A 12277-nucleotide genomic window follows, 5' to 3' on the forward strand; every position below is an offset into this window, starting at 1 on the left:
TTCCGGCTTAGTTGAAGAAATCTGAATGATTATTGAAGATTGGAAGGAAATTTTGATGATGAACGAACTGTTATCGATACGTATTTGAGATTGAAGGTTATTAACATATTTACAAGTTTGTCACTGTGTTTTTTTATGATTAAATTAAATGAGTGGTTGAGAATGATTCCCCATTCTCAACCTTTTTTATTTTCTCAATTGAACTCATATATATATATATATATATATATATATATATATATATATATATATATATATATATATATATATATATATATATATATATATATATATATATATTACCCAACTTCTTTTCTTCTTTCTTTTGTTAATTTTTAGTGTATAATTTTGATGTTAATCACAAAATATTTAACATAAAACAGAAATCGGAACAAAAACTCATAACCAAATAGAAAAAAAAAAAAAAAGAAAGAAAAAAAAAAGAAAGTCTGAATCCAAAAATTCGTGAACAAAGATTGTGAGGTCGGACAAAAAAACCATCTGAGACCATTTTTTATTAATTATTTAATTTGTTTAAGGAAATGGAAATTTTAAACGAATTATATATATATATATATATATATATATATATATATATATATATATATATATATATATATATATATATATATATATAATTTAGTAATTTTTAAATGTTTGGGATATTTCTGTAACAATAAGAATACCACATTGCTTATATAGTTAAAACAATAAAAAATATATTAATTTTTAAGGAAAAGCCAATCAATCATATGGACCATTTTTATAATACGGTCTATTGTTTATAGTTATTGCTTATAGTTATATTATAGGTATCATTATTTTATCTTTTCCTAAATGTGATGTTGATCCCATATGATGGGTGATATCATATAAAGAAAAGCACGGGGAAGGGATATAATTGAAAATTGAATTCTCTTTTTTTAATATTTATCATATTCTTATTTAATTTGTTAAATGTTATTTTGTAGTAATATTTAATTAATTCTTTTTCCACATGTCATTTTATGAGTTTTTATATTTTATTAAATTTCAGATAATATTTTAATTTAATAATTGCAATAAATATAGTAATAAATTGATATTAATTTCATTAATAAGTTTACTTTTTAATTTCAAAATTCCCAAAATTAAAGCTCATTAATTTATTTTATTTATTTAAATTATTTGTTTAAATTTATATGATAAAAAAACATTTCCATTATAATAATTCATTATTTTTCTTCATTTCTTATAAATTCACAGTTTTCAAATATTTTGATATTTGTATTTAACTTTTTTGTTAAATTAACTCATATAATATATGGGTCTCACAACTACTGTATTAATATAACAATCAGCTAAGCCAATCACATTCAAAACAAAAGACGAGGAGTCGATGTATTTGATTTCAGGAGAAACACAATCACAAATCAACCGTTAAAAAATCATTACACAAACAACAAACTACAAAACACAATCGTGATTGTCGATTGACGATTGAATAGCTCATATGCCCATAGATGCCTTCATTTGCGAAATCATAATACCAAATAACAAAACATAATCCAAAATGAGTATGTGGAAAACACGAATATACAATCACACTTGCTTTTATGGTAATTTCGCATTTCTGATTTTGTATATCTAGTTGGTTTTCTGATTTTTTATATCCTTTAATTTCTGATTCTGAAAAATAAAATATTTTGTTCATTTGTCTTTAAATCCTTTCAAATTGGAATGAAAGTTATGAGGAAAAGTTGTTCTTCCACTTATTTCCATTTCCTCTAATTAAAAAACTCAAGCACATCATTTTGTTACTTTCTCATTGCTTCTATCAATTTCCATTCTCCCCCATTGTTAAAATGAACTATGGCATAAATGGGAATAAAATACTTTGTATCTCTTGTCTCGGTTATTGCTAAATTATAAATCGATAGATCATTTCCCATATATAAGTGTTTGATTGTTTATTAGAATTAGAAAATTATGGGTAATTTGTGCAATCGATTTCTCTCATTTGTTCCATTTGTTGATGGGGTTGTTGAATACAAAAATAAATAAATAAATAAATAAATAAATGTGACATAATGAAGGATCATCATGTATGAATTAATTTTCTATGAATTTTAACATTCAAGATTCCCAAGTTCATATTACAGTCATTATTCATTTCAAATGCTTGAATATATAAGAAGGGAATTATAATCTTGCCAACTTGACCATCTTAAAGGACCTTTTCAGTTTCAACTTTCAAGGTTTATTAAATTCAAGGATTACTGTGTTAACTTTCATATAATTACTAATTGTAGTGAATGCTCTTTTATATCATGGATTTCTTTATTGATTTAAAATTTAATAATCTTTTTAATTGTTTGATTTGATATTATGATCCTATTTTGAGCAGTATTTGAATTTATATTAAGGTTTTACTTCTATCAAAACTTCATATCTAAATGTAAAACATTCAACTCTTTTTCACCCTTCTATGGACCGGTAAGAGTGGGAACCCCGTACAATACAAGGTGCTTAGGTAACACGTCAACCATTAGGTGGTGGTGTGGTGTCCACCACCATGCGACGTACCCTCAACGCATGCTTCCCTCTTTGTTTCTTCTAAACAACTTTTTAAATTAATTTTTTTAACAACCACTATAAATACCATACGATATATACTTCATTTCACACAATTAGTATATCTTCTACTACTCATTTCATACAAAACAGCACACTTTCTACTACCAAAATGAATCCAAACAACCCTTCCACTAATCTTCTCAAGATCCGACCGAAACAAATCACATGCAAGTGGTTCAAGAACACTGATTGCAAATGTTTTTCCTTTGGATCCATCGGTTTAACGACCAAAACTTGATGCCCTTATATTTTCACCCCCACTCTACCACCTACCCTAATCCCAAAAATTTCTCTACCAATAAATACCACAACACCTACCCAACAATTTTATTCTTGCAACACTTTAGCCCAACCTTATACCAAAATTTCCCCTCTTCCCGAATACGTTCCAGGAAGCCAACATATGATGGAGGTGGAAGTCAAATTTATTCAGAAAATGCAACTAGAACCATCCAAACCCTAAAAGACGAGGAAAGGGGAACGAAAAAGCATCGGTTAGTAGACAATAAAAGGTTTACCCCTTAGTATTAGACACCGAGAGAAGATAAAATATCAACAGAATCGTGGGTCGACATTTTAGAGGATCCCATAACTAGAAATGTGTAACCGATGATCATTTTTGGCAACACATTATGGAGCGGTTTCACAAAGACGAATATACGAGCAAGTTTCGCGAAATGAACAAAACAATCACAAAATTCAATGAGACATTCAAAAACTTGCTAAGTCAATGAAAAAGTGGGGAAAGCAATACAAACATCTTCGATGTGGTACTTGAAATTTTAAAAATCAACAACAATAGGAAGCCAATTGAAATTTGTCGATATTTGGGAGTTTTTATTTACTTCCTCAAAATGGCAAGAATATTTTGGCAAAGAAGAAGGTGGTTTGAAAAGAACTAAAAATTTCGAGACGAGTTACACAACTTCATCGGATGTTGTTAGGAGTTTGAGTTGAACGAAGAAGATGAATTTAAACATAATGAGAAAGTCCACCCGATGGGTTAAAATAAGGCACAAAAACATAGGGTCTTTGTCTAATGAGTAATGCATCGGGACCCGAAAGATGAGATTTTGTGCGCAAGGTGGTAAATAGTTTTGAAATATATAATTGTTTATAATTCCGAAAAGAGAAATTAGCCGAGAAAAAAAAGAGCGAGAACAAAAATTAAAAGTTTGCAATATGAAATTTTTAACGCGAGACATCGACCATATTTCTAGAGATGAGCTCGCAATGATTTTGAAAACAAGAGATAAATTCATAAAAAATTAAATTAGACTTATTTTGTATCTCAAATGCTTCCCCAACCTATCCCTTTCCCGCCAGCTGGTCGCTCACCACTTACCCTCTAATACACTTGCGTTGTTCTTTGAATTTGTGTCTAATCTACTTCAGTTAGGTTCATGCCTTTGTTCCAAAAGAAATCGACTACACCTCCACCTCTGCTTCCTCCCTTAGGAATCGATTCTTCAGGTGAAGTTGAAAAGATATTAAACATATTGAAGTTGAAATTTTTGTTGATGGTTATGATGCGGGATAAGCAATTACAAGAGAGAGGCTACCTTTTGAAGCTGAAGCTGCAATTGCAAATTTGGTTAAAGACCGGACAAAGTTGAGACTACATAGATTGAAGGAATGGGTGGATACAAATATCCAACATAAGGTGACTTCATTAAATAAATAGTAATGTACTTTACCAAGAATTCTGATTATAGCAACTTACTTTCGTTTTTAATCATAACAGAAATCGATTTTTAATTTCTTTATGATTACGACTAAAACCAAAATTATCACTAGATTGGAAATACGTTGCTATTATGAGTAAAAGTCAACCCATTGGATTAGATTTCATTTAGAAATACTTTGTCCCTCTTATGTCCATTAAATAACAAAAACACCACCCAATTTTTCAAAATAATAAAGGTATGTTGCTAAAATATGTATTTTTTTATTTATGATTTTGTCCATGGCATGCTCTTTTATCATTGTGTTTCTTTCTTAACTATATTGCTATAGTAAAATAGACAGTGCAAAAAAAAGACTTGTGGTTTACCACCATATAATCCACTAGTTATTAAATTATATTTTAACATATTTAATTACAAAAATAAGAGGTGGTTGTGGTGACATCTAACCATTAGAAAATAATTGATGTTTTGGTCTAGAAGGAATGCATGGATATTGTTTTAGGTGTTTATTTTTTGCAAATTTTGTTTGTATTAATATGAATTTTTTAAACAAAAAATTTCATTCCATTTTTATTTTATAAATTCATGTAGTATACGTGTTCTGTCACACCCCAAAACCAAGAACGGCGGAAACGTTCCGGGGTGGAGGACGTCATGTACAGTATCACAACAGTGTAAAGTAGTAAATAAGCAACAACATCATCCATTGCATTATAAGTAAAGTTTTAATACATGTGTGTTCTTTCATTGTAATAAGACACCAAAAATATACAATCCAAACAAAAGACGAGACTTGTCTGTGCTCCGTCTTCTCAAAACCTGGCCATCGTACCTTTCTACTGGTGACCTGAGAATACAAGTTATTTTGAAAGAGAGTATCAACTTTAAAGCTGGTGAATTAATAAGTAATTAAGTGTCATTATCTTGCTTTAAAAAGCTGTTATGAATGTCATGTAATACCTTTAAGTAAGATAGTTGATATAAGTATGAAAAACCCTAAGAAATCCCTTATTTCCTACTAGTATGAAATGTAGTCTTCTACCAAGACCCGAATGTTTTGTTATGACAATGTAGTCTTCTACTAAGACCCGAATATTTTGTTATGACAATGTAGTCTTCTACCAAGACCCGAATGTTTTGTTATGATAATGTAGTCTTCTACCAAGACCCGAATGTTTTGTTATGATAATGTAGTCTTCTACCAAGACCCGAATGTTTTGTAAGTAAAATGATAGTTGTTCGTTCTTTTTGACTACTACTAACAGTAATTAGTCTAACTCATCGTTTATGTGAATATATCACAAAATAAAGTAAATAGGAAAAATATAACCATGTAAGTGTTATCTCTGGATACCATGACTAACACGCCATTGCAGTAAGTGATATGTATAACCTAATGAACATCCGAAGATGGTCCAATTGTCCTCTATAGCAGCAGCAGGTTGGAGGAAGGGTTAGTCCCGTAGCCGACTCCTAATATAAGTGGTAATCTAATGATCATCTGAAGATTTTCATCTCATCCTCTATTGCAACAGCAGGATGGAGGAATGGTTAGTTCCGATATCAATCTATCTATTATAAGTGATAACCTTAGACATCCGTGGATGTTCATCACCCAGTGGTGCTAACAGTTGGGTTCCGGAATGGTTAGTCCCGTCTAGACATCCCGTCGAACGGGGATAGGTAGGAAAATTTACACAGAAGGTACGAATAAATCTTCCTCATAACTCTAGGTACAAGTATCCAGGTAAGTGATACAGGTTAATGTATATATGTAACAGTACTCATGTATGGTATTCATGTAAGCATATTCGGATAAATGTATCTATAAAAACGTACTTATGTATCATGTAATCCTAGATAAATGTACTCATGTATCATGTAATCCTAGATAAATATACTCATGTATCGTGTAATCCTAGATAAATGTACTCATTTATCGTGTAATGTACTGGTATAGACTCATGAATGAACTGATTCTTGTGTGATTCCTTGTAATAGGAATATTGTTTTGTATCTTCTAACTATCCCTATGATAATTAACTGAAAGGCAATTGTTTGTTCAAGAAGGTAAACGTAATGGTTTTGCAAGGTATCTAAGAGTTTTGAATAATAATTAAGAGTGACTTGATGTCATGTTAATAAATATTTCAAAACTAATACTTTTGTTATCAAGGTATTTTAAGATGGAAAACCATTTCATGCATCACATTTTGTAGTATGTGAAATCTACTGGATGAAAACACAGTTATAAAATACATATGAGTGATTTGATAACATGTTGTTTTCTACTTGTATTCCCCCCTCCATTAAAGCATTTAAAAACATTTAAAATATTCATTTAGGGGTATGAACTCACCTGTAGATGGTGGTTTGGATGAACTGAACGGTGTAGGATTGTTAGGCGTCAAGTAAGGACTTGTACACACACTACGATCCTAATGAGCATATAATCACACATATATGCACTCAATTAGTCTTAAATTACTAATTGATAATGTTAAGACATCCTAGAACATAATAAACACTTTATATAAGTGTTATAAGCCCTAAGGATTGCATCTAAGCTATTGTGGGACAAGGCACTTGGGTTTAGGGTTCCTAAGGACCCCATACTTGAGTTTACTCCCCATATACCCCCACACAAGGAGTTTACGGTCGTAAACTCTTGAGTTTACGGCCGTGAACTCCAAGGCTTAATGTCCTTTGTTGTTTTGAGGTGCTAAATGATTCCTAGAAGCATTCCAACCTGGTGGGTTAATTCTTGGAAGTGTTTAGGGCACTAATAACCTCCTTTGAGGAGTTTACGTCCCCAAGGCCAATTCCTTTGGAGTTTACTGCCGTAAACTCTCATGGAAGGGTTTTTTTGATGCTTTCAAGTCTCATACCCATGTAGGATAGGTTCTAGACTTTTACCCAAAGCAAATGAAGGCCTTAGGCACACTTTGGTACCTTAGTTTGATGTTCACAGCGCAAGAACCTTATTAGGGCTGTGAACTCACTTTGGGGAGTGTTTTTGATGTATTTAAGGTCCTTGATTTAAGTGGGAACAATTCTATGTAAATGTCCAAGGCTTTAGGTGACTTAAAAACACACTTTGGTCCAAGATTTTGGAGTTCACGGTCCAAGATCTTCTTGGGCCGTGAACACCCAAACATTTGTGTTTCTTTGATGTTTTCATGTCCCAAATACACTTATACATGAGTCTAAGGTAGTAGCATATCTCGGGGGAAGGGCTAGGCTTTGTTTCGGGAGTGTACCGCCCAAGAACACCTTGGGGAGTAAACTCCTAAATCTAGTTATTTAGCTATCTAATCCATGTTATGAATACATTATAAGCTATATAACACTACTAGAGAGAGGTACTCACGATTTGGGATAAAAACCCGAAGATCCGTGAGAGAGAAAATGGTTTTTCTCTAGTTGGAAATGTAAATAATGAATGAAATTGTTTCAGAATTCTATTTATAGTCCTGAGATTTTTGGCAGAAAATATTTTATTCCCGAAATGATCTCTAACATAATAGAGTGTTGGAATAACAGTGTTGCACAAAACCCTAGTGCATCCACTCTCCTGATATTTCCTGAAGTGTAAACCCCGAATTACTCAAACTTATACGGAAAAGTCTGAAAGTTTACTGTGACTGATATAACTTCTATTGAAGTGATATTTTTGTACAGAATGGAAATTTCAAGTTGTCACATATTCGGTCTATAGGGGTATCATTAACTTATCTGGTCTTCCACATGGAAAACTAATAGAATAATCCGACTCTAACATAATAATAAATATCCTTAAAATAATACGCTCTAATAGTAATTAAACTTTAGATAAAATATCATCAAGAGTGACAACAATATCCTTATACAATTTCCAGACACGTGGCACATCCTTATCCCTCGCTGCATAATCTAACCCTGTGACATCATTAAAAAGTTTGGAATAAAGATTCCGAAGTTGAGGTCTTTCCATTCCAGGCTTCCCTTGAATTATCGTATAAATGTCTTGTTTCAAATAAGAAGCACTCTTCCTCAATTCCTTTTGCGCCTCTTTCCACGATTCCAATTCCAACAGATCTTTCACTTGTACCAAACTCATCGCATGTTCTCTGATTCCATTCTCTGCTTCCTCCACTGTCTGGTCAGGAACAGTCATTCTAAACATGTCTAGAATCGAAGATTCAGCTGCATACGCTTGTTGGGATTGTAATGGAATTGAAGAAGAAAGGAATAGGAATAGTGATGTTGCGTTTCTTCTTGTGATGTGGGTGTGTTTACAATGCAATTTTGTTTCTTTCATGCGCTTTTTTTCATTGTGTTTTCCTGCACATGAACATGCGAACAGTCAAAATGGTATTTAATTCAATCGTATTAATAAGAAAATTTCACATTTCAATTTTATCGAATGGTTGTGTGAAGTTTTATCATGTTAAACAATTACTAACAGTTAAAAAGTTGTGATTTTAACAAAGCGTCTAAAATTGTGTAATGCGATTTATCTTTACCTGAAGGAGCAAGAACATTAAAAGTTGTCATGTGCCAAAGTAAAGCAACCATTCTTCTACAACATGGACATCTTGTTTAAAGACTTGAGAGTAAATACGTCGATTATTAATCTGCAAATAAGAATAACATTAGGGTTAATTTCATCCTTTTATACCATGACTCGTTAGGTATAATTTAATATTTTAGTATATTATAGATTTTAATAAGGAAAAAAAAAGTAATGCAACCATGTACATAACCTGTTTCGTACAACTTATAACACATTTTTATTTCAGATATCAAATTTCGATAAAGATAATCAACAAGAAATGAGCATATACAATTGTATATTAGCATCGGAATAGTACTATTAAGTATTAACCTCTCTTAATCATTGATAGGGACAGAAAACATTACGGAGCCACAGAGGAATCGGCAGTGAGGCTTGAATACTTTTGCTCTTCATGTTAATTCTCGCTCAAATTATCTTCGATTTTTCCAAATAACGTTCAATAATGAATGGCTGAAAATATGAGACACCAGCTTTTAGATATTTGCGATATTTTACAATTTTAGCCCTTCACTATCCATTATTTTCTCAGATAGCACCAAGGCCAAAAGCATGGTGCATAGCAGCTGCTTGACCTTATTATCGTTTTCTTCAATGGTGTGCCACTTGCCAAGTGTGTTGTAACCGGGTTTTCTAAACTTTTCATTTTTCAAATTTTGCGAGCTTGAAACTTTATCTCCATCACTTGAATTTAATTTAATTAGATTTTACAAAACAGTTATTTTTCACATTCTTTTGCCAAGTCAGATATTGTGCTGTTTTTTTCGGGTTTTATAGTCGAAACTGATTATTCCGGTATTTCCGATCCAATACTCGAACTAACCGGCCCGTATCCGGAACTGGAATCAAACCAATTGCATAATATCGGTCCGATAACATCCCTATGTTAAAGTATTGTTAATGTATGTGCTATATTTTTTTCATTTTAATATATAGGAGATAACTAATGTAAGATAAGATATGTGCAAAGTTCTTGAAGTTCTCTTAATAAAAACTCTTATGGAGAAAGATAACTCCAACATATATACACATAAGTGGTCATATCATACTCATATAAGGTACACTAACAACTAATTTTAATACTTGTTTAAGATATATAATTACAATCGCTTTAGGATGTATTACGGGTAGCCTTAATGCCATATCATATCGGTATAAGATACACTAACAACTAATTTTGATGTTTGTTTAAAATATATAATTACAATCGCTTTAAGATGTATTACGAGTAACCTCTTATGTGGCATTGAGGTGACATCATCTCGAGCTACAATCGCATCCAAATTATTGCATCATGATTTATGTCATTTTTAATTTTTTATATTCCTTAAATTATATAAACTAAAAATAATAATGTGGCATCAAAACATCCTATTTCGGTTTTGTTTGGGTCATGAGGAAACATATGCTTTCGTAAGAATCCATAATGAAGAAACATGATTCATATGTAACAGTGTAAGAAAACTTAACATTTACACTCTTCAAACATTTGATGTTCAAACATATCATACGCAAGAGTATGTTTTGAACTATAACATACTAACGTCACTATCGAATTTACGTAATCCCATAAGGTCCACAAAGTAGGAAGTGTAGTGGTATGATCATCGTCTAGTAATGAACAAGCATCCTATAAATGGCTAGACAGAGCACACAAGGAAAAGAAAGTAGGTTGCATCAGGATTGAATGAGGTGTATCAAGCCTTCATAGGTGTGAATGTCACACCCCCAAACCTAGGATAACGGAAACGTCTGGGGGTGGCGGACTTCATGTATACTATCACAACAATGAGTATAAAAGTGCTTAAAGTAAATACAACCAATCATAAATATAATCGGAAAAGAATTACATGGTTTCAAGTGTTACATATTTCAGTGATTGATTACAACATGATATAAAAATAGTTGTTCAACGTCGTAGCGTTCCATCATCAAAAGCTTGTGGTTACCTGGTTTCGTTGATTTCATGAGAATACAAGTAGTTTAGAAAAGGTGTCAATAATTAAGTTGGTGAGTTCATAAGCTTTTTAGATGAAGAGTTTGGAAACCAATCTTTGTAATGAGTTGGGTGTTACCAAGAAAAATCCAATATTTTCCTTACAAGGGTGATGTGTAGTCTTAAATACCAAGACCGTAATGTACAAGTAATATCCATACTTATTGATATAAAAAGTGATTTTAAATCGACATAAAACCCTTTTTGATTTGAGAAAATCCCCGTAAACTTTATGTGTTGTTAACTCTCTATGTGAGTCGCTATAACCATACTATGACTAATGAACCTGCCACGACGTTTCTCAGGCGTCAAAAAAGATAATGACACTTGTCACCCCAGACCTACCGGTCTAGCTGTTGCGTGCAGCTCGGGTGTGGGTTTGTCAGACCCAATATAGATCTATACACAACCATCACGTTCTCCCTACAAGAGACTCTAGTTATAACTACCAAGAATTTTAACCCGTACTCTAGGAGTACTGAGAAGAATGTCTCACAATTTACGTTAACAAGTTTACGTGTAGTGTGCGTGAGTGTAAAACCTTTTTCTATGGGAATAAAACCTTCCGAAATGTGTTTGTTGTGTTAGTGGAAACATAAACTATACCTATTATAGCTTATCAAAATGTTTTGTAATGGTAGAAATCCTCTTTATATATGATGTAAACCTTTATAATAAGGTAAAAGACATGTAATATAACCAACATGTAATTATATATGATAATACACACCTTGCTCAGCAAGTTACAAGGTGTAAATGAGTTATTAACAATTTGCTAGTTTTATCACTTTCGTTCCTGTTCTTGGAATAATTATAGAAAAAATCATACAGAGTCGAAACTAAATCCGTAAACTCTGAGAGTTTAAAAAATGTGTCTAATTTGTTCATAAATTTTATTATTACTTTTAGAAGTCTCTAACTGGTGTGAAAACGTTCATTTTCACAGAGTGGTCCGAATTCGTAGCTACAGTGATACGCAGTTTTGTAAAAATCACCAAAAATTGTAGAAAAATCGTGTCAATATGTGGAAGTAGTCATTTTAAAGGTATAAACCTGAAATATTTGCACCTAATACAGTTTTGAAAACTAAGATGTTTAAGATGTCCAAAATAGTTCGTGAATGAACATTAACTTTTCTGTTGAAAGTTGATGTTTGAGTTTTGTTAAGTATTTGGTGTTTTAACTTGTATTCTCCCCCTAAAACTTGAAGAAAACATGAAAATATGGGGGTATGAACTCACCTTGTATGGTTTCAGTGAATGGATGATGAAGAAGGGAAGTGTCCAACTCAAGAACACTTTAGATGATGCTTCAAGATTCGAAGATCTAACATAAATATAATGATATTTGTGTATGAGACTCATGATTTGAGTTAGGAAGCTTAAGGAAATCAAGTGTGGTGAGAGATTTACTTACCAAAGG

General features: G+C 32.0%; 1 protein-coding gene across 3 annotated transcripts; it reads right to left on the reverse strand.

The window, feature by feature from the left end:
- Window positions 1–8115: 8115 nt before the first annotated feature.
- Window positions 8116–9341, reverse strand: PQL3 (PsbQ-like 3). Of its 3 annotated transcripts, none has more exons than XM_078991676.1 (3): window positions 9207–9341; window positions 8810–8920; window positions 8116–8627 (listed from the first exon to the last, which is right to left on the reverse strand). In XM_078991676.1, the coding sequence occupies exons 2-3, from the start codon at window positions 8859–8861 to the stop codon at window positions 8125–8127; spliced, it is 555 nt and encodes a 184-aa protein (XP_078847802.1). In that variant the 5' UTR covers window positions 8862–8920; window positions 9207–9341; the 3' UTR covers window positions 8116–8124. The 3 variants fall into 3 exon arrangements, with proteins under 3 accessions (XP_078847802.1, XP_078847801.1, XP_078847803.1); XM_078991675.1 differs by having other exon boundaries at window positions 9172–9315; XM_078991677.1 differs by lacking the exon at window positions 9207–9341 and adding an exon at window positions 9050–9115.
- Between the last annotated feature and the right edge of the window lie 2936 nt (window positions 9342–12277).

The sequence above is a fragment of the Lactuca saligna genome, chromosome 4, assembly GCF_052625555.1.
Source record: "Lactuca saligna cultivar CGN05327 chromosome 4, ASM5262555v1, whole genome shotgun sequence".
Classification (NCBI taxonomy): Eukaryota; Viridiplantae; Streptophyta; class Magnoliopsida; order Asterales; family Asteraceae; genus Lactuca; species Lactuca saligna.

What these genes read in the sequence shown, in the direction of transcription:
- PQL3 (XM_078991676.1), bottom strand. Translation starts at nt 8,861, where the DNA reads ATGGTTGCTTTACTTTGGCACATGACAACTTTTAATGTTCTTGCTCCT. An exon ending in TAATGTTCTTGCTCCTTCAG is followed by an intron (nt 8,628 to 8,809) that starts GTAAAGATAAAT and finishes GTTCATGTGCAG; the next exon opens with GAAAACACAATGAAAAAAAG.